The sequence below is a fragment of the Xenopus laevis genome, chromosome 4L, assembly GCF_017654675.1.
Source record: "Xenopus laevis strain J_2021 chromosome 4L, Xenopus_laevis_v10.1, whole genome shotgun sequence".
Lineage (NCBI taxonomy): Eukaryota > Metazoa > Chordata > Amphibia > Anura > Pipidae > Xenopus > Xenopus laevis.
The window spans coordinates 111187762-111211515 of record NC_054377.1 but is presented as its reverse complement, the minus strand read 5'-3'; the positions used below and the strand labels follow the sequence as shown (position 1 = coordinate 111211515).

The window sequence follows — 23754 nt, the reverse complement described above, 5'->3', positions numbered from 1 at the left end:
ATCCCTGTATAAGTTATATGTTTAGAAAAGAAAAGTTCACTGTAAACTCTGATATATAATAGTTTAGAAAGGAAAATTTTTAAGTGGGGTTTTCCTTTATTATATTAACTTAGCCACAGTATAAATGATGGCAAACAGATCTCTGTAACCAAAGTGAATGATACGTTCTTACCTTGGGAACTGCAGTATTGCTTACTTATAACATGCTTTAATGCAGCCAGAAGGAAGCCATATAATTATATCATCCCAGCAAGAGTTTAATACTACATGTTAGTGGTGGCCAACAGTTCATCATCATCATCATCATCATTGAAGTTGTTTCACTACACCTCCCTACTTCTGCCCATGTGTGATTTGTGAAATTGCAGTAGTATATCTAAGTCTAGCCTAGTCCAGTTCCAAGTATGAATAACAGGAAGCTTGTTTACATTGCAGCTTTGCAGGGCTGGGGGTTTGGTTTCATCCAAATCACTATAAACACAGTTTTCCATCTCGTATGGTTCTAGCACCATGGGCAGTGATCACCTTCACTTCACTGGGACTTAAGCTCTTTGTCCTGATATGATCCTGTATATATTTATTATGTGATTTGTCTTCCCTGTGTATACTTTTATATATATATTTATATATATATATATATATATATATATATATATATATATATATATATATATATATATATATATATATATATATATAAATATATATATATATATATATATAACTTTTATGCACTGTACAGCGCTGTGGCTCCTTAACAGCACTTTACAAATAAAGTTAGACATACATTATACATACATACAGTTACCACATACAATAGTTATTTATTTATTTATTGCAAAAGAAAAACTTGATAGACTTGGTTCCTGTGCTTAGTACATAATTTAGACTGTAAGATCCACCAGGGCTAGGGGCTGATCTGATTGATGACTGCATAACCGTGCTGTATAACCAAAGGGAAATATCCATTCTCCATATTTTGCTGTTAATTTGCTTTTAGCACCATGGACAGTGATCACTTAACATTCACTAGGTCAGTATGTGTCAGGTTCATTGGCTTCTAGCACCATGGGCAGCGATCTCACATTCAGTAGGCCAATCAGGTTCATTCTCTTCTAGCACCATGGACAGAGATCTCCTTGCATTCAGTAGGTCAGTCTGTATCAGGTTCATTAGCTTCTAGCACCATGGACAGCAATCTCACATTCAGTAGGCCAATATGCGTCAGGTTTATTAACTTCTAGCACCATGGACAGCAATTTCCCATCATTCCCTAGGCCAGTATGTGTCAGGTTCTAGCACCATGGACAGCGTTCTCCTCATTACACTAGACCAGCTGCTACAAAAGTATTATGGAAGATATTTGCTAATTGCACTGGCCCAGAAAAAAACATAGGAATGATTAGTAATCTACACTGGTCCACAAAATAACTCCACTATAAACATCACTAAATGAAGGTATGTACTACCTTAACAGAGTTTATTATATTCACCTGTCTCAACCCATTCTTCCTGATGCAAAAAAATTTGAATAAACTGGTGAATTTCAAAATGCCGGTAAAATGTTACCAAGCCATACTATTGTTACTGTCCAGCAAAATTTAGCAACCTTTAATAAATCAGTTTGTGTCTGATTTACAGCATAAGCCTCTGCCCCAATGGAGTTTATAACCTCTGATTCCCATCACATGCAGGCCAGTTTCATTGAGTTGAACTGCCTGTATATTCTTGGAGTGGGAGGGAAATTCACATACATATTGGAAGAATATACAAAAATGTCAAGGAGCCCAGAACTGCAACGCAGCAATTCTAATCGCTGCACCATGTATCTCCACCAAGTAAGCCTTGCATGCAATTAGAGACTGACCATGTAAGCCTTCCTGAACAAGAAAGTGTATTAGGCTGTTCCTCCAGCAGCATATATCTTGTCTACCATGCACCCCAATAAAAAAGGCTTTTATATAACAATTTGCCGCAAGAGTACCGTTTGTTTAGCAAAATCTCTACTTACAAGTGACAATGTCTGTCTGGTTGTTCTGTTCATCTGTCAGGTTAACCCCCATATGTTGCCCTGTTTAGAACAAGAAATAACAAAACATTTAGATATCTCTTAATTAAAAGAGAGATATCATAGATCCTCGGTTCTTTACTGTTTGTTACATAGGATCTGCTTAGCCCACAGGGTGAAAGATCATAATAAAGAGATATTGGAATGTCACATCTGACAGCAACATTAGATTGTACTTAGCAACACACACACACACACTATGGTCAATTTATTATTAGCTGCCAATTAAAGGGCACCTTCAAAGTTGCTCTAGCATGGGAAACTGAAACTCCTCTCAGGTCTCTGAATTAAATTGCAAAACACAGTCAGGATTTTAAAATAATCCAATTACACTGTATGTACCTAGGCAATGACTAATAATCAGACAGGGTCAAACATCCATTATAATCAGATTCAGCAGAACCTATGTTACATACAATATGAACACATTATGAACACATTATGAACATGCCTACAGAACAGTTCAGAGACCAAATAAACCCGACTGAAAACACAGGCATAAAACCTAATATTACTATCAAATCTGTTACTGCCGTGTTCACACTAATCTGGAGATTAGTTTCATCACTGTGCCTTAATCCACAAATTTGGTGTAATCCAAGGTAATGAAGATTGATTATGTTTCGAGATCTCACTCCAGTGTCCTGAAGTATTGATATACAGTACTGGCACTGCGCTAGTTTCTTGTATTGCCCGTTCCCTAGGTTACAAATATGGAGAGGTGGTTGCTAGGTTACCCGCTCCCGCATTCCATCGTTGTCAAGACTGAACTTAGGAAGGACCTCCTTGCCATGTTTAACTCTATTAAAGCCAAACAAATCTCATCATAGACATTTATGGGGGAGATTGTTCATGATGACTGAATGGCAAAGTATTGGGACACCAATATTCTCCCTTCATCTTTACAGCTTCAATAGAAAATTGTTTTTCAAGGGAAGTACTGCTAGAATTCAATATATGATGGATCTGTTCATATGTGGTTGGACTAAACTCAATGCTTTCTGTTTATTGATACATTGTGGCAAACAGATACCATGTACAATTTGTATTAAGCATTCACACTTGCCATGAAAGTTTAGATGATGTGCATTGTGGCTGCAATGTAAAATAACAATAGGATATCTGCCTTGAACAGGATATTTATTAGAATCCCTAGTGCTTTGTTGGGATGATAATTTAACTTTCTGAAAAATAGCACATGGTCTATATATTTGGAAGTTTGTATCTTTATTATAACGAAGCGAAGGCTGCCAACTCAGGCCTTTATTTTTGCTAGCCAGGCTCTTAGAAAATGCACAGTGAGGAACATAAAGGAACAGCAAACCTATGGGGTTATTTACTAAAATCTGAATTTATCTCATTTTAATAAAAAAAAGCTTGACCAAACTCCCATGCCCTTTTTTACCTTAGTTATTACTAAAATAATTAGAATAAATTGGATAGGGGGAAAAAACCCCAAAAAATCGAGCAACAACCCGAATTATACATTTTTTTTCCCAAACTTTTTTCCCAACTCGCTTGATTTTTTTGGGGGTTTTTGCCTGAAACCCCAGAATTAATCAGATTATCGGGCTAAAGCCAGTGCAGACCATGATAGGGCTTGGGTACATCTCCCATTGACTTATACATGACCTTGACAGATCTGAGACAGCGGATTTTTGGTTTTGGGTTTGAGTTTTTTTCCAGGAAAAATTTGAGTTTTTGCCACAAAAAGTTGACCAGATAAATTTGAGTTTAGTAAATAACCCCCTTAATCTCAATGTTCTTCTTGCCTCCTTATTTAGGATTGGTGGACCAGGGTTCCCACAATGTCCTGATTCACTGAATTGTCTCAGTAGAAGGATAAGAACAGTAGGCTGAGAAAAGTGCCATGTTTATAAGGCAGTAATCATGTGTAATCAAAACCATGCCTTCACCTGCATCATGGCATAGATTTGTGTAATGCCCAATAAATATGGCTGTCTGCCTTGCACCATTCTAGCTTGTGTGTAGTCTATTGTATTGTACTTGTATAGACACCCATGCAAAAGGTATACTTAATATATCTAGTTACAGTATATACTCTAAATTGATGATAGGGTAAAAGTGACACAGATTCATTTGGGAGGGGTGTTTTGCATAGTTAAAGAGTTTAAATAGTTTTGTGGTTTTGTAAATGTTAGTAAAAGCAGTATGTTGCCTGTCTGTTATAGTTTGTGCCCTCTGACTCCTAAAGTAATGCTGCAAACCAGCTGATTAAAACACCTAGAGGAGACCTGTTTTAAGGGTCAGACCCACTGAACAATAGGTAATAGCATATCTATTTAATTATACGATGTTCTGAAAGAGACTGCAAGGCTTCTTCCAGAGTGGTGTGGCACAGGTAACAGACATCTGACATACACCTTTAGAGTGAGGACATGCATTGGCTTGATCACAATTGCAGCCATAATTGGTCTGGTGTAGCAAAGCAGCTACCATACTAAAACCAAAGTCTCCAGTACCCTTCTCCTCCATATTTCCTCTCACTTCCTAAAAAAATGAACTTGCCAGGTAAATGGTCAGAAGAAATATTCATAAACCACAGAATTATTTAGAAGTCACAAGTAACAGTTAATTAGAGAGACCTTACTGAGGTGTATGGTTGGTGTACATTTACATATGTAGGGTGGGTTTCACAGAGTTCTTTGGTGGGGGGAGAAGTACTGCCAAATCTACCAATGGAAAATCTTCCTCTTTACTTAGATTTTGGTGTTTATTTCCAAAATACATATGCTCCTATAGATAACAGAAATGTCAGTATCCCTGACCAGACAGTGCAGAGTGTTTTTTGGGGGTTTTTTTGCAAAAAACATTCCCCAAAACACCCTAAGCCCAACTTTATCCTGGGTCCAACTGTCTGACTTGCTAAACAGTGCGGGTCATGAAGAATCAAATGTGTCAGTCACACTGGGCTGGGGCAGTATGATCCTGGTGTATGCCGGAGTACAGGATACATTTGCAAAGGGAACGCTACACTTAATGCCTGTCCTTTATGCCTCATTCACATCAGTAGGAGCACTGGGCTCATTGGCATTAAGCACAAAAATTTTTAGGCTCAAGGGTTACACAGTGGCCTATTAATGCACTCTTTGTTTGCAGTTTTTTTCTGCATAGCTCTTGCACTCATGTTAGTACATAAAGGTCCCTTATTCCATAGGTTTGTTGAGGGGCCCAAATTGTTGGATGGAGGGGGGGTCCAACGTATAAAAGAACGGATTTATATGAAGTTTTGGTTAGAGGTCAGAATATGCAGTTGTTTCTTCAGTGTCTGGTTTGCTATGTGTCTTTGCCATAAATATATGCAAGGATTACAGGTTTCTTTAGTTCAGCCATAGGTCAAATCAATAAAACATATAAACATTTATGCTACAAACCCCCTTTTCAAGCCTCAGAAGGATACAAATTGGCGTCTTTATGCAAATCCCTCAAATTCTAAAGGTAAAGGACACAGAGTGAGGCTAATCCAAAGCATTACCCATTGTTGAATGGACCCCACACTTTAACCTATTGATTAGATGAAGTGGCGCAGTTGTACATGTTCTTTCAGTTGTCTGCTTTGCTTAACACTGCAGTCTTGGGCACAAATACAAGCATTACATTTTGATGATAGTTTCCCTTTAAGTATATGTTCAGTGACAGGGTTACCACTGATGTAGATGTCCTGGAACTCATTCCCATTTGGAGACCCATTTTATTCTTAAAGGGTACTATCATGAAAATTTAATAATAAATTGTTTCTGAAATAATCAAGTTTATTTCTACTATCCCTCTTCCTGCATCTGTTTCTCTTCATTGTGTCTTCTTGCAGCAGTTGGGTGTCATATGGTCATTGACAGTTAGGTCCAATATATCTTATGGGGGGGGGCTCCTTTACTAGCAGATATATAAAAGCTCACTCAAATAACTGATTCCAGTACAAACAAAATCTAACAAAATAACTGCCTTTTGCCAAATCCTGCATGTAGAGAGACAAAATGTCTGGTGATTTTAGTAGATTGAGCTCTAATACATCTTCTAGGCAAAAGGAGCCCCCCTATAAGATATATTGGATCTAACTATCAATGAATATCTGACACCCAACTCCTGCATGAAGACAGAATAAAAAGAAACAAATGCTGAGAGAGGGCTTGTGAAGATAAACTTGATTATTTCAGAAACACTGGTTGTATTTATAAAAGTTTATTATTTCAGTGTGCTGAAGCTTATATTAAATTTTCATTTTTGGGATAGTTCCCCTTTAATGTGTATGTACTATATTCTGTGCAACATCTTTCCACTGAGTTTACCATCTTGTTGTTCCACCACTCTATATATTGGATATTTCAATATTTCATTGCAGATAATAAATCTAGGGTCACATTAACACAATTACACCCTAAAAAACCCCATTGGCACAATACATAACAGTTGTATCCACCAGTATCGTTACTATTCACCTGCTAATTAGAATACGGCATTGTTCATTGGACAAATGCCAAGGTCCTAGCTGACTTTTGTGTGCAACTGCCTTTCCTAAATTGTCTCTTGTTAAACTGGCTTGCTTATGAACTGCAGAACCACAGCTTTCTACCACTTTCTATGCCTTTCCATAGTTGATGTTTGTTCTAATGAAGTATAGCACATTGTGCAGCATGCTCAGGATCAATATAAGCAAAGTATTGCACTACAGAGCAGAATCCCAGTAAGACTCAGCAAAGGTGTCCGTGGAATCTGACAAATTGATTGTGTGTCTGGAACCAGGGGACACTCAATCTTCTCTGAAAAGACTAAAGTCCATAACTTTGTGGCATGTACATCAGCAGGAAAACAAAGGGAAAAGTGTCCTAGGCTTGCTCGATCTCCTGGAGAAGATAATTTGTATTTATATAAAACTGTAAAACAGGCAGCGAATGTTGTCTATACCAGCCTTGCCAATTATATGCATTTTTATAGTGTTTTAAATCATTTTATCTTGTTAGCTTAGATAAATTGCTGTACAAATTGGTCCTTAGTCACTTCTTCCCAAATACAGAACTGCACATACAGTTCCATAATTCCGACACAGCCACATCCCCAGATGTGGGAAAAATCATCTTAACAGTTTCAATTTACTTTGTGACATTTCACAGGATTTTGCCTTAATCCAGTTGGGCTTGTTTATCAAGCTGAAAAAGCCATGAAAGTGAACCATTTCTGAGTTTATAGCACAAAATCCAGTGAAGTCAAAAGAGTAGCTGTCACTTGAAGAAGAGGAGATGGACTTCCTTTAACTGCGATACTGCTCTATTTTAGTGACGGGCGAATTTATTCGTCAGGTGCAAATTCATGGCGAATTTCCGAGTTTCGCCGCCTGGGAATAAATTCACGAATTTGCCGCAAAAATTCGCCGGCTTCAAAGGTTTTTTGATGCCGGAGATGGAATCAACGCCGGTGACAATTTAGACACCAGCGACGATTAACGGACGACCATTGACTTTAATGAGCGCCGGCATCAACTTTGACGGCGGTGCCAAATTGTCGATGGCAGCAAAATCGGCTTTTCGGTAATTTTTCGTCCGTTGTGCGAGTTTTGCTGGAAATTCTCGAAATTCGTGGCAAAGCAAAACAGGACAAATTCACCCATCAATACTCTATTTGCCCCAAAAGTGCAAGGCTTTCAGGTCATGTTAATAATGAAGTATTCGGAGGCAGTGATTGGTTTGGGGAATGCAATACAGCAAAGCAGACCCCATATGAAAACCATATTCATCTGAATTCTGACCTAAGGAATGGCAATGCTTGGTGTCTGACGTGGCTTCGTAATAGATAACTGAATAGTTTTTTGGTTGAATCCAAGTGAATTGTAATATATAGCTGCCTCCAGTTTACTTTTGCAGAATGCCTACAGTTATTAACATACATTAATTTAATTTCATGTCTTTGTTTGAATTTAGTAGCAATCTCTGCAATTGTATAACAGCCAAATGTTGAAGACTGGGGCTATGTAGGAGCAAAATAAAATAAAGCTTTACTGTGAATGGGAAATGGCAATAATTCCTTTTACAAGCAATATTTTATGAGCATTTTTATAGGCAGATAAAGAGCCCACCAGATACACCCCTCCTTATTTAATATGTTATGGGTAAATAAATCAGATTTTAGTTCCAGCATGACATGAATAAGACCGAGCCTCAAAACAAACACTCTGAGCTCGGTAGATAATAAGTAGGTAAGACAGTTTTTTACAGCACAGAACTCACTTAATAAGAGACTAACTGCACATCATGTTGGTCTATTTAAAATATCTTTATGATAAAAAAAGAGGTTTGCAGAGTCACATTTTATTGCTCCTTTAAAATGAATTATACATGTTGACTAAGTGTAATTTAAAAAGACTGGTGTGAAATAGCAGTTTGCCAAAATGAAAGGCAAAGTTCCTGTAATCTTCCAGGGACATGTATGGATGTATACCTTTTAATTTAAATTGGATTAAACTGTTTCTACTTTATATGTGTGGCCCTATGGATTTCCTAGAGTGCCTGGTGCCCTTTCATAATACTGCTGAGGGTCTTGGGCAGGTGCATCTGAACCACCGTTTCAACGTGGTGAGTTTATCAACATTAGTTATTTGTGCCACGTTCTCTGTTCTGACTGAAATAAGACTAAAAACTAAAATGTGCATTTATTTAATGTCTGTTTAACCAATGAAAAAAATAAGCCGTTTGTAAGTGGCGCCACATTACGTGCCAAGCTTTGCAGGTTATGAGGTCAGAATTAAACAGATAGCAGAGGGAAAACTTTATACCAAACCCTGAGTTCATTACAGTGCCCATTTCTCTTGCTTCTTCACAGTCCCATGAAACAATCTTTCCCTCATCAGCAGCCATTGTCTTTGCAGTACTGCTCATAGGTACAGAATGAACATTGATTTTTGCAATATTTGGCTTCCTTCAGTCCGATTTGCCTCTTTTTTGGCTTGCCACACTTAGAAAGAATGAGTGGGATATAAGGGGCCAATGTGTGTGTCACTGCAGCTGTTGGTGAGTTATTTCTCCCATTCTCCTCTCATCCTTCTGCAGGTTATGCCTAGAGTCACTTTTAGGACTTTTGATTCTGCAGTGTGCCATAAGCTAGAGCTAGTGCTTTGGTGAGGTGCAGTGATTCTGTAGTGCCCATCTGCTGAAGCTCAGAGGAGACTGGTAGGCTAAGATACTTATCCATTGAGCATTACTGTGGAAACATTAAAGTAGACAAACATAATTTACAATTGACCTCCGTAAATCAATTTTCAGTCATTGCATTCACCATTCTTGCATGCCAGAGAGAGAGAGACCCTTTCTTCAGTTATCTTGCAGTCTCAGAGCCTGTATTAAAGACTAGGCTGAGTATTTAAGTGTTTTTCTAAAACATGTTTATTGTGAAAGGGGGATCGGGATATATTTATATCTTTTTTTGCCCCAAATTTCCCAAGTGGTTTAATCACCATGGACTGCTCACCAATGCAACGTAATCATGAAGTTCAGAATAGCCCAGGCCCTCAAATTGGTCTAGAATTTAGACTTTTTGCCTTGTTTTATTAAAAACCCAGCAGCAGGTTTGCAGAATAATTCTGCTGTATTCAAGGTATTCAATACTAGACATAGAGACAGATGTCATAGAACATCTGCCAACATATTTCTTGATATTAAATGTGCTGTAATACAGTTCCATTCAGTACTCTAAATCTGTATACAATTCAGTTAACGGCATTATATTTGAAGGAAAATGTTCCCATATCAATCCCAATCAGAACACAAATAGTTTGAATCAGAGACGATCAGAATAAGTGAAGGTTTCTGCCCGTTTTAGAAGCAATGGTGTTAAAAGCCTGAATTCGTTGTTACAGCCTGAATTTGTGTTTTTGTAGTATCACCTTCCAGGTCTTTTCTTCTTGCAGCCCTGAAAAGTGCAAATATAAAACCTGTGAAAAATTGTCATTTTTAGTCGTGGAATTACACAAACCTTTGCTTGTCAAGATAGCATATTCTGTGTTTAAGGTAGAGCCGGTGCATCTTGTTTATTTACTTGATGTGCAGATCACAGGGAAAGCCTAAATGATGAATTAATATTGAGAGGCCTGCATTTCTTTATATGACTCTGTCATTGGGGTTGGTGCAAGTAAGCTAGCAGCAGGCAGACCATTGGCCAATGGGAGAGGGGGTGAGAAGGCTTGCACAATGGGTGCTGGCATGTGCTAGGACCCCCTGAAGATTTTTGGCAGGGGAGCCTGGACGGTGATAATTTATTTATGGGATCTATTGTCATCCCATATTTGCAATGGGATTATCCCATATATTTTCCACCAATATGTCTTCTTGCAGCTAAGTTACCATCAAGTAGAAGGTATTGTACTGTTTTATTAATACAGACAAAAGTAAGTCATTTTCAAAAAATAGAATTATATGCTTAAAACTGACTCTATGGGAGTCATTACAGGATCATATTTAGCCCATGTGGTACTGTTCTGTATTTGTGCTAGTGACACATCTCGGGGATTAAAATCACTGCATAAATTTAACAAACAGAAGGTATGGGACCTGTTATCCAGAATGCTCAGAATAATGGATCTTTCCGTAATTTGGATTTTCATACCTTTAGTCTACTGGAAAATGATGTAAACATTAAATAATTCCAGTTGGCTGGTTTTGCTTCCAATAAGTATTAATTAGATCTTAGTTTGGATCAAGTACAAGGTACGGTTTTATTATTACAGAGAAAATATGATTTGGATAAAATGGAGTCTATGGGAGACAGCCTTTTTGTAATTCGGGGCTTTCTGAATAACAGGTTTCCAGATAATGGATTCCATACCTGTAATATAGTAAATGGTGCAGCATTTATTATTGTTATTGTAACCCATAGTAACAAATCAGTAGATAGTATTTACCGGTCACACATCTGTTTGGTTGCTATGGGTTACAAGACCTGGGCATACTTTAAGCTTTTTATTACATCACTAAAAGACATAAATCCAGCTGAAGATTTGAGATCCTGACCCGCTGTTACCTTACTGTAACAAATGACACTGACAGAGAAGAATCAGTGGTTTTGGCATCACTAGTTAGATAAAGTTAGCTGAGAATTTGATTGATTGATTTACTCTGCAATTACCAAATGTCCTGAAATGACAGGAGTGAAATCCACTGGGTTATCTCCATGATGCTACAATATATAAGATGCTTCTGTAACCTCTCTGGCTAGTGCTGTCCCTAACTGGTATAATATATGTTTTTGTATTACATTTATTTGAATATCTCCTTAAAAAGCAATGTATGGCATCCCTGGCTATATTGTGATTATCACTAACCAGGAGTCAATCCTCCCCAGTTAATAAAAAAAAATCATGGGGGTACAAATGTGATAGAGAAGATGTATTTGTCCTTTCAGGTCTACATTTACAGCAGGGGTCTCTTTGTTTTATGCTGCTGGGAGATACAGAGAATACTAAATTACTTAGCATGGGGCAGTATCATTCCTTAAAACAACTTTTTAATGTTTTTCCATGCAGGATTTCCAGTGGAGTCCTAATTGAGCTCAGTCATGTATTTAGGCAAACGTAAAGGGATGGTTCACCTTCAGGTTAACTTTTGGGGGCCGATTCACTAACTTTAAGTGAAGGATTTCGAAGTAAAAAAACTTCGAATTTGGAAGTGTTTTTTGGGCTACTTCGACCATCGAATGGGCTACTTCGACCTTCGACTACAACTTCGAATCGAACGATTCGAACTAAAAATCGTTCGACTATTCGACCATTCGATAGTCGAAGTACTGTCTCTTTAAGAAAAAACTTCGACCCCCTAGTTCGCCATCTAAAAGCTACCGAACTCAATGTTAGCCTATGGGGAAGGTCCCCATAGGCTTTCCTAAGTTTTTTTTGATCGAAGGATATTCCATCGATCGTTGGATTTAAATCCTTCAAATCGTTCGATTCAAAGGATTTAATCGTTCGATCGAAGGAATATTCCTTCGATCGTACGATCAAACTATTTGCACTAAAATCCTTCGACTTCGATATTCGAAGTCGAAGGATTTTAATTTCCAGTCGAATATCGAGGGTTAATTAACCCTCGATATTCGACCCTTGGTGAATCGGCCCCCTAGTATGTTATAGAATGTCCAGTTCTAAGCAACTTTTCAATTGGTCTTTCATTATTTATTATTTATATGTTTATGAATTATTTGACTTCTTCTCCTGATTCCTTAATAGCTTTCAAAAGGGGGTCACTGACCCCATCTAAAAACAAATGTTCTGTAAAGCTACACATTTATTATCATTGCTACTTTGTATTATTTATCTTTCTGTTCCGACCCTCCCCTATTAATATTCCATATTATCATTTCAATCAATGCATGGTTACAAGGGTAATTTGGGCCCTAGCAACAAGATTGCTGAAATTGTAAACTGGAGAGCTGCTGAATAAAAAGCCAAATAACTCAAAAACCACAAATAATAAAAAATGAAAACAAATTGCAAATTGTCTCAGAATATCACTCTCTACATCATACTAAAAGTTAACTCAAAGGTGAACAACCCCTTTAAGACTTTTTTCTGCCTGGCCATTCTCCAATGGAACTTCTGTATGGAGGCTTTGCTATTGTCATAACTTTTGTTCCCCCTTTAGCTATGTTGGGAGGTCTGACAATGGAAACATAACAGGCAAACAGAGGCAAATGTGACTTGGCAAATTTAGGGTCCATAGGGCCCTACCAACGGTATCTACCAACATACCATGTGCCAGTGGTTCGGGACAATGGAAGGGTAGTTAAACTAACAGACTGGATTGGTTTGTTGTATTAAGGAAATGTGAAATGCGAGTAATACCAGGAAAAAAATGTGGTAAAAAAAGGTACAACATTCATAAGCAAGCAAGTAATATCCCAAGACTTTACCAGTTGTGTCTTCTGATAAATACTAGCAAACTGGGGAGCTTTGGCCATTTCTGAGTAACAACAAATAATTTCTCCATACCACATGAGGCTACTGTACATCTGTAAATGACTGAATATTGCAAGCGCATGATAGTCCCACTGGGGCCCTGTGGGGTCCTCCACACAATGAGAAATCCTGAGGCTGTTTTGCGGATTACAAAATAAAAAAAAATGAACCCAGTCAAACTGCTGAAAAGTTATTTGGCCTCGAGGGTTTCAACTGAGCGAACACAAATTTCTCTTTGTACGGTATTGTATGAGAATATGATTCAGTGCAATGATGTATAGGGACATTACTGGTATTCTGACCAGATAAAGATGCAATAAGCCACTGCTGCAGCTCAATGCTAGAGAGACAGTCACACATTATGCCGATTGTCACTGGAAACGGATGTATGGTATAAACTATATGGCAGGAATAGTTGGTTTGTCGGTCTCCAGGTATTTCTAGACTACAGAACTAAGCCTGAAGTTTCCAAGAGTTTGTAGTTCAGTAATGACTCAAGGGATGCTTCATGTGTAGCCTCCAACTAATCCACTCCTAACTTACAAGCTGGATCTTACGTCACCCTTACATTGTACTTGGTTCTTTAAGTGATGGGTCTGCTCCACATTATCCTCTTGTCACCTGCTCCATCCCCTCCGCCGTCACCTGCTCCATCCCCCATTAGGATCACCTGCTGAGCTCTCATGTTCCTTTGGAAGCTCTGCAAAGTGCAGTCGTTAAATCTTTCCCCTATTCCCACTCTTTCTCTAACACTATTTCCTCGCCTGCTAAGCCTTGACCCTGTACCATCCCTTTCATGCTGTGTTCCACCATCATACTATCATTTGGCACTTTGCTCTTAAACAACATCTTGTGGTGTTAATTCCACCCCCAGATGTCAGTCCCTTCTCTATAGCCTTCTAACAAATCCCCATAAAATGGATTTTGTCTTTTATAAAATACAATCAATTGAAGAGCATCAGTTTGTAAAACGCTGCTTCTCATCTGCCGTTTCTGTGTACGGCAACCAGTTCAAAGTCGGAGAGGTTTTTCGAATGAGGCTGGTGTTTTATGCTGCATTTTAAAGCAGTCTTTGAAATTCCAACAGACTGGTTTCATTAAATGCACTCTCATTATATCTATTCCCTTCATGTAGAGTTCCTTAGGGGAAATGGAAACATGAGCTACTTTCTAACTAACAAGCAACATGCCTAATCTATTTGTCTGAGAACCAGAATTTGGGTTTCTGTATTCCTTTTGCTTTGGGTTAAGAGTTTCTTTGAATAAGAATCCCTCTTCGCTTTTTTTTTTTTTTATTATGACTTTGGTTAAATGCATTAGAGATAAAAAGCTATTTTAACTGAATCTCTGTAACCTATTTGGCTCTGGAATGAAAGATCAGAAGATTACAATGTCACTCACGATGTCTGAATAGGATTATGGCAGGCATGGTTATCCTCTTCATTTTTGAAACCTGTTTTTATCTCTTCTAACTGAGCTAAAACAGGCACCAGAACTGACTGGCAGCATAGGGAAGAGACCAGGTACGGACTGAGATTTAAAATAGGCCCTGGCATTTTTAGGTATACAGAGGCCCAATCAGCCCACATAGAGGCCCAAACAGCCCCCACCAGCCCACTAAATACTGACTTTCTATGGCACCTTATAGCAGCCCCTCTGGCATTTGCCAGAACCCACAGATTGCCAGTCCGGGCCTGGAAGAGATATAAAAAGTGTCACATGCAAATCATATGCCCCCAGAATTGATATCATATGGTTAATATAATGCACAGCATTCTAAATTGCTTGCGGTCATTGAAAGTCATCTCGGATATACAAAATGGTTAGATACAAAATAGAAAGCAATGGCTTAACCATCTCTAGTTAAATCAGCAATGATCTTTCTGGGACAATTCCGACAGCCATGAGGCAAGCCAAACTTGCTTTGGGTAATGATGATTTGTCTCCTCGCAACACAAAAACATGTAGTATTGCATAAACTGCATTGGGGAAGGAAGTTTTTCTTTTTTTTTCATTTAGTTTAGAGTTAAATGTGCAGTATATACTATTATATTATTATCTGATACTCTCTATATTAAAACAACTTCATAAAATATTTATATGCCGTACTATTTTTACCTTTTTCCTAGAAGAATTCTAGTCTATTTGTGAAGGAGGATTCAATTCGATTTTAGAGGTGAATGGCAGTGAAATCTGTTGAGGAGTTTTAGGGCTTTCCATCCTGGTTCACAGATGCTTTCATCCAAGATCATGGAAGAACAGTGACAGCGGGACTACAGACAACAGATTGTCTACTTATTGTTGGTTCCAGATTAGTAATGTCCTCTGCTGGATTTGAAGAGTGGACCTAGTGTTTAGGGACTGCCTGGCTATACCTCAAGGCTGTTAATGTAGACAACCCAATCTTCATAATTCCCCTACATTTCTCTATGTTCCAGGTTTTATTACTTACATGGTCACCACATAAAGGGGTATATTTTTCATGCTGTGTAAAAAATGGAGTGAAGCATTACTGGTGATTTCAACACTTAGGGTGGTGACACACTCTAAAGCTGGCCATAGACGCAAAGATCTGATCGTACGAATCGAGGATTCGTGAGATTTTTGGACCGTGTGTGGAGAGTCCCGACATTTTTCGTCCGGCGGAGATCGTCGTTTGGTCGATCGGACAGGTTAGAACATTTCTGTCGGCTGCCGATAATATCTCTGCGTGTATTGCCGATCGTACGATTTTCAGTGGGAGACTGTCACTAGCTTTGGTTGGACATAGATATCGTACGATTGCTGTCAGGGGCAGAACATTGCTGATCTGTTCTTTAACTAATCTGACTGGTAAGACTTTGATCTGAATGGTTAGTGGCGGGTCGGGAGATGGGAAAGTCCGATCGTACGATGATTCGTACGATCGGATCTTTGCATCTATGGCCATCTTAAGATTCCAGGGAGATTAGTCACCCAGCGACAAATCGCCTCCTCTTTGGGCAACTAATCTCCCCTAAATGCCTTCCCGTCGGCTGGAATAGAAATCGCCGGCGGGATGGCACTCGGAGTGCTTAGTTTTCCGAAGTTTCCTCGTGAGGCAACTTCGAGTGACTTCAGAAAACGGAGCGGGAAGGAATTTAGGGTTGATTAGTCACCCGAAGGTTTGTCACAGGGTGACTAATCTGTTCAGAATCTTAACGTGTGTCACCCTAAGAAATCAAAAGCAAAAATCTGATAATGTTTCACTCCACTTTTTACACCGCATGATAAATAGTATCCTAGGCCCCTAAGCATTACGTTCAACTCACTACCTAACGCTCTCCAGTAGATTAAACCCTTTACTGGTCTCCTCCCTCTTCTGTTATAAATAATTTTCCTTGTTCTGGTTGTTCTTTGTAGTCTGCCTAATTCTTCTCAGGTGTGTCTCCAGTTCTGTTGCTTTGTTTAGGTCTGGTCCTATTCTTTGCCCTGTCCCCTGTCACTTCTATTTGTTTCTGTCTCTTTGTCTTGTACTTCTGATTTTCCACAGTGACTGTATGATATGTAAAGAATGCTAAAATCATCTCACAACTACAGTGTAGCCTCTAAAGAGATTAGCACACTGAGCTATTGGATGGGCTCATGTCTTAAACATAATGTAGAATTATTTTTACGTCCAAATTGATTATATATATATATATATATATATATATATATATATATATATATATATATATATATATATATATATATATATATATATATATATATATATATATATATTTTTTTTTTTTTTTTTTTTGTTTATATAAAAGGGTTACAGCATATGCTAATTTCCAGACTGAGTAGTATACAGGTAATATCAAAATTTTTACCTATGATTAAGGGATAACTCCCGAAACGCGTAAGGTGTCATCAGCAGTTACTCCAATAAACCCCATTTCAGAAGTGCCGTCTGCCGTCTGCTTCTTCGCATCTTTGCTAATATCAAAATTCTATTCTTTTTATTGAAAGAAGCATACCAGTTTTTTTCTTTGCAGCAATGTGGGGGGCTGCAGCTGAGCACATGGGGGAATCTGTTAGGTCTTAACCGATTTATAAGAAACCCCTCTTTATACCAGAATCTCTGTATGTTCACAGGAACATATTTCTTGCAGCCAATTCTGGATCAAACTAATTTTTGTTGGCCTTTTCTAAAGCCATTTACTGACTGTTATCAGAAAAAAGGAAACATAGCGAAGGAGATCGACTTAGCGCTTTCTTTACTAATCCTTGTGGAACACCAGATAAAGGGGAACAGTCACGGGAAATGGATTGCAGTTTCCATCAGATAGTAATAAGAAAATATTTCTTGTTCATACATAAAGTTTGATTGAAGTCAGAGAGTAAAATACGTGTGCATACAATGAGCTTGCACATGGCATAACTGGCCGGCCAAATGTACATAAAATGTTAATTTTTTTATGTTAACTGCATAAGAGTGAGTAGTAACTGTGTTTATGGCTTATTCTATGTACATTACATTGATTTTATGGTTATTGCTAAGTATACGTGAGGGAACAGCGATCCTTCCATATAGAATCCTTTGTGCATATAATTGGCTCTTCTTGACCCATGGTACATCTCAGCTTAAGGCTTTAGGGAAAGGGGGTTAAATTGAGCACTGGTAATGCAGCAGCCCCGGACCAATAGAGGACGTTACTTTAGTTACATTAGTCGGCCAGTTCTATGCAGGAGCAAACACGGAAACACTACACTGAACTTTTAAATGAATTGTGTCAGGGAGAAATGAAATGATTAGGTCTGTTGCTAGCATAAGCACTTCACTTTCTTCTAACATTGATCCATTCCTGGAAAAAGATCATTCAGCTCAATACAATTATTGGTGACCCAGAGAAAGGCTACAGCGTGGTTGTTCATGCATTGACATGGCACAGTTCTGCTTAGGACAAATGTTAGGTGGTGATAGGTGCCAATACATCTGTACATGGCTGCTTTTATTTTCATACATCTTTCTGGCTACAAATAAAATATGGGGAAATGGCAAACATGGAAACGCCTGGCCCCTCACCTAATGAGATACATGCACATGAGACAAATGTAATTCAGCATAGGGACCCTTTCTAATTGAATTAGTGCTTCCCATTCTGTATAACTGCTTCCATGACCCAGACCAACCATATTTTATTAGCCATAGGAACCATTTAGTTCTGAGTAGCCTAGGGCAACGAAGGAAAATACCCCACCTAGTTTGAAAAAAAAAATTAAGGATTTCCATTGTTAAGCCCTCAGCTGTTAACTACAACTCTGATCATCTCCTGGTCATCTGCATTTGCTAGGTGGGTGCTGAGAATTGTGATTTAACCATGGCTTAAGTAACAAATGCTTGAGACATGTGCAATAAATAATTGGTGTTCTTATGGATATTTTGTGGGCAAAGGTCTGATTTAAGGCTAGTGCAATGCTCTGTCTTAATTGCCTTGGCTAGCAAAGATCATGGAGCCAGATTTAAACAGATAAACGGGGATTCTATTTGGAAGATTATTTTGCTGCAGCCACTGGTTCTGCAGAGTTAGAGAACGTTTGTATTAAACAATACAAAAACTATAACCTCCACATTGGATTACCTGACAACACATGACCCAGTGCAGTCTGTCTATTGTGATTATTAATCAGTCTTGCTGTATCAGCTTATGGCAGATATTATATGACTTTTGCTGTTTTGATAATTTATGACGATCCCCAAGCAGCCCAGACCACACTGAGCATGTGCACAGTCTTGGTCTTGCAAAAATGTTTAACAAAGTTATAAGATGGTGACCCCCTGTGGCCAAATTTGAAAGCAGAAATCACTTGTTTGATTAGGCTTGTGGTGCAGTAAGTTCATGTTTATGTTTAGTATACAAAATACAGCACTTCTAGCCTTATGCTATCTTAGACTTTACTTCCCCTTTAATAACTGGCCATTTCCTCTGTACATTGTAGTGAAACCCGCCACTGGAATCACACTGTGCGAGTGACATGGCCTCTTTCTTTGCAGCGCTGTGACAAATGCTCCGTCTCACCTTATTCAGTACAGATTTATGAAATAATGTCATGTTTCTCTGCAGCAGCTAAATGAAATAGGTTCCTGACGTAACTCTCCCTCCCGTCATTAGAGATGGAGCACACTCACCACCCGGCTGCTTCTCTTCCCAAATAGGCAGGAGATATTTTTAGTGAGCATGTTCCTATTACACAGTCAGTAATAAGCAGGGCTAGTAAGTATAACTCATGGCACATTTACCAGTCTGATATACGACATATATTGGCTAATGGATGTCTCCAACCCTGGTTGTAACTGACAACCCCAGACAGATACATGCGTTGCTCAAAAGCAAAATAGTCCCTATTTATAAGGTTATCATTCCTATAATTTTCTTATCAGTAATCACTGTTATTATTAGTAGGGATGCACCGAATTCAGGATTCTAAGGACGTCTAAGCTGTTTTTCCTTTCTCACCCCTAATTTGCATATGCAAATTAGGATTCGGATTCGGTATTCGGCCGAATCGTTCACGAAGGATTCGGGGGTTTGGCCAAATCCAAAATAGTGGATTTGGTGCATCCCTAATTATCAGCTATTCTGCCTTTTTCCATTTATATATTTGTATAACTCAGTGTTTGCACTCCCCTTCTCCCAGTACAATGGCACTTAGTGGCTGCTGTTCGTGCAGATCCTCCAGTATAAACAACTGTATGTAGCATCAATATTGTAGCAGAAGCAATGGAAATGTGCATAGATTATGGCTGAGCTGGCAGCTTTTCTCCCTATACTTTCCATCACACGTTTACAAACATAGGTGCGAGTTTGCACAAAGGTAGTTGCCATGAGTAACCAATCAGGACCTTGCTTTTATTTTCTAACTTTTAGTAGACTGTGCACAACTAATTGCTCATCAGTTGCTATTGGCAACTGCACTTGTTCAGTTTAGCAACTATGTTTATAATTCAGCTCCTGTGTGTGTAGGCATGGTATAGCAAGGACTCCCTATGCCCCCTCCTCATGTTGTCTGTGCAGCATACATGTCATTGAGATAACATTAAATGTCATTTACTTCTGCTACTTCAATATCACAGCATGGCCAAATTGCTGTACTTTCTTAACACTGGCAAATTATCATCAAAGGAAGCCTGTACTGTTCAGTACGGTGGTTAATAAACCTCTTTATATATGTCCTTAGTATGTCTATTCATATCTTTCAGACCTTATCGAATATGCCTGAATATACCAACAGTGTTCCAACCTTTGTCCAAGGCCCTCCTTAGCTCATACAATGAGTACAGATATAGGAAATGGGAAGTTACTCGTAGTTTCAAGAAGATCTAGGCCACCAAATACATATTCATCCCAACTGGCATTTGAGACAGCCTTTCATGTATATCTAGAAGAGCAAATGGCAATTCTTCCCCTTACACACACCCACCACTGCTCCAAAACCTCCCTTCTCCCCAATGAGGCTAGACCCATAGTTTGGGAACCACTGGTGTTGTAAAGTATTTCATTGTTTTGCCTGCAGGTTCTACAGCAGTAAGTCTTACAGTTGACATATAGGGGTAGAGTGAAGTTAAAGATCTCCACAGTCCGCAGAGTGAAATACCGCTTCTCTCTCTATTCATTTCTATGGGATTTTTAAAGGCATATTTATCAAATGATGAACTTTCACGATCACCCTTTGATGAATACGCCTTTAAAAATCCCATAGAAATGAATGGAGAGAGGCGGTATTTCACTCTGCGGACTGTGGAGATCTCTAACTTCACTCTTTGATAAATCGACCCCATAGATGGAACACTGGACTAAGTGCACACATTGCTGTGACCTGCGATACTATATTAGCATCAACCATATTCCTAGTAAATAACTGTAATATTTAGAATATAATGTAAATTCTACCCAGAGAAGAACAGCAAGAGTGCTATTCATGGTCACCAGAAGGGAAGTTCCTTGACATTATTTGAGAATGACTAACTACACACATGAGAATAAACAAGTAAATAATCATTACGATATCAGCAATGCATTTTATGCTATGATTTTATTATTATGCTGTAATATTTTCCATGCGTCCCAGTGTGCACATTCACAACTGGCCGATAGTGAACAGGTGAAGTTACAAACCACATGACTTCCCTGCGATGACATAACTGATCACAATTGTCACTAATGTAAATGACTTTAATGACTGATAGCCCGGCGGTCCAGATTTCTGCACTTTTTTTAAAATTTGGGTTTAGTTTCTATAATTAGCAATACAATGATTTCTCCATGAAATACTGTGTTCTTCTGAAATCTGTGGATTCTTTCTCTGTTTGATCACTGGACTGTGACATCCACGGGCAACATTCCTGCATCTTCACTCCTCTCTCCTTCCTACATTCAGCGTCTCACCATCCGTGGGAAGATGTTGCCATAGTAACGCTATCCTTTATGCTTCTGAAATTATACTGTTAAATTGTTAACCTCTTCCAAGATGAACAGAGGTTTGTAGATTTTGGGCCCTTCAGCGCAGAAAGGAAAATGGACTCATTCATTAAATATGTAATAATGCAAATAATCCTTTCTTCATTCGCACACAAACTTCAAACAGTTCTTGTGGAACGTGGGATATTTAGAATTTCAGACTCGTGTAGCTGCATCCTCTCTCTGTATATCTCTTTTCTTCGTAGTTCCTACAACTGGACTCACAGCAACACTGGCACTTCTCTGCTTTACCCAATTCTTTGGGGTTCTAATGTGTCCCTCTCCCCTTTTTATTATTCAAGATCTTGTCCACTTGATTGCCTTGAACCCTGTTTCTGACATATTTCCTGCGGGTTGGAACTGTTTAAATCTAGGTCAGAGAAGGCATATGCCTGGCTCCAACACTGACACCTTGGAGCACAAATATACCTCAGAGAAGTCCAACTTCTGTCCCTCCAGATGTTGTTGTATGGCAACAGTAACCCAAAAATATTGCCTGCAACTGCTGCTGCTCCCCTATGCAGTGTAACTGACTTCCTGTGTGTTTGTTGCTTGGAAACAGTGACTGCCGTGTTCCGAGTGGCACTCAGTTGATACACAGGTGCAGCTGTGATTCCAAAGCAATGGGAGCAATTTTGAGGATTTGTCACTTACCTGCAGAGATATTAATTGTCCAGGCAAGAAACTACCCAGAACTGCTACTCTTTGCATGCGGCCATCAGTGGACACTTTGCAGTTAATCTTCATTTGTTATTTTTTGAATTGTTCCCTGTAATTTAAACCATTATTTGCTTAATAAAGTTCCACTTACCCTAGGAACTAGTCATGTGATGGTCTTGATAAAAGTCTTAGATTCCCGGTTCTTTTAATGTAAACCAATAAACTGAGTTTTAATTTTTTGCAAAATCCCGGTGTGCATCTTCTTCTTTGCATTATATATATATATATATATATATATATATATATATATATATATATATATATATATATATATATATATATATATATATACACACACAAAAATAAAAAAGACATTAGGAATGTACCTGGAAGTGTGCAAGGATTCAGATGAAACACCAGAAGGATTTAAAGCCACTTTTCTTTAAGTTTGTCACTGTACATATGCTCTTTATCTGCGTTGCATTGCTCAGCACTTATCTCTGGAACTGCTGTAAAATACATAAAAATAAAATATTAGGGTGGAAAGCTCAGAGCTGGTCGGAGGATGAATGTCATATTATATATATGAAATGAAGCAAGAACTGCTTTGTCTGAGGAAAAATGTAACAGTGCATCAGAGAGAAGGGGGGAGGCCTCAGTAGTACTACAGTATGTGCTGACAAGATAATAAATAATTGCACAGAGATAGCCTGTTAAATGTAAAAAGTTCTAGTCGTTGGCTAGTTGCATGTATGCACAGAACATTTCTTTTCTGCCAGTTGCGTGTATATGCTGCCTTATTGCCTACTACAGCACAGGCATTTTTTCTAAACATCAGCAGTGCTTTTTTATAGAGAACTATAAGGTGAATGCAAACAACATGGCAGCACCCACAAAATGAACAAATGCAAATGCCCCCTGAAGATAATATGCCATAATGTCTTCCTTCATATATATATATATATTAGTGAATAAAACAAAAATGCTGTAAGCAGGGTTTCATGTTACTCTACATACAGATCTGAGCACATTCTCTTTAATAAAACCTTTTTCTTTTTTTTTATAAATGTTCTAAATAGGTATTTGATCAATGTGACGTTTGAAGGTCGGAACCTTTCCTTCAGCGAAGATGGCTACCAGATGCATCCCAAGCTGGTCATCATTCTGCTCAACCAAGAGAGGAAATGGGAACGGGTAAGGACAAATTTAGTGTGCAGAGCTTGTACACATTGCTGTCATTTTCTTAGCTTAAAGCCAATGTCACCTTAAATGTAACTTTTATTGTGGCATAGACAGTTGCAATTTAAGATGCTGCACAATTGGTGTCTTCTTTTTTTATTTCCATTCTGAATTTTGCCCTGGAATACCAGACAAGAAGATTAATAGTTGAACAAGCGAATAGCTGAAAGTGAATTAAACAATGCAAAATCAGGTCTCAGAATTAGTCTGATTTCTATCCTGTAGCAGATAGCATTTGTAGAATTAAGATGGTATAGGCAATAGGTGAATTTCCCCTTAATACAGAATATATTTTAGAGCATATTGTTTATTGAGTTCTGGGCCCTTGAGCTGCCACTATTTCTTCTTAAACCTTGAGCAGATGTTTC

At 38.4% G+C, this 23754-nt stretch overlaps 1 protein-coding gene across 2 annotated transcripts in view; it reads left to right on the top strand.

Annotated features, from left to right (window-relative positions):
* Positions 1 to 23754, top strand: part of grin2b.L (glutamate receptor, ionotropic, N-methyl D-aspartate 2B L homeolog) — a 281365-nt gene that overhangs the window by 206220 nt on the left and 51391 nt on the right. For both annotated transcript variants that reach the window (XM_041589078.1, NM_001112897.2), the window contains 1 exon segment: positions 23227 to 23341. In XM_041589078.1, coding sequence (XP_041445012.1) covers positions 23227 to 23341 — 115 coding nt within the window.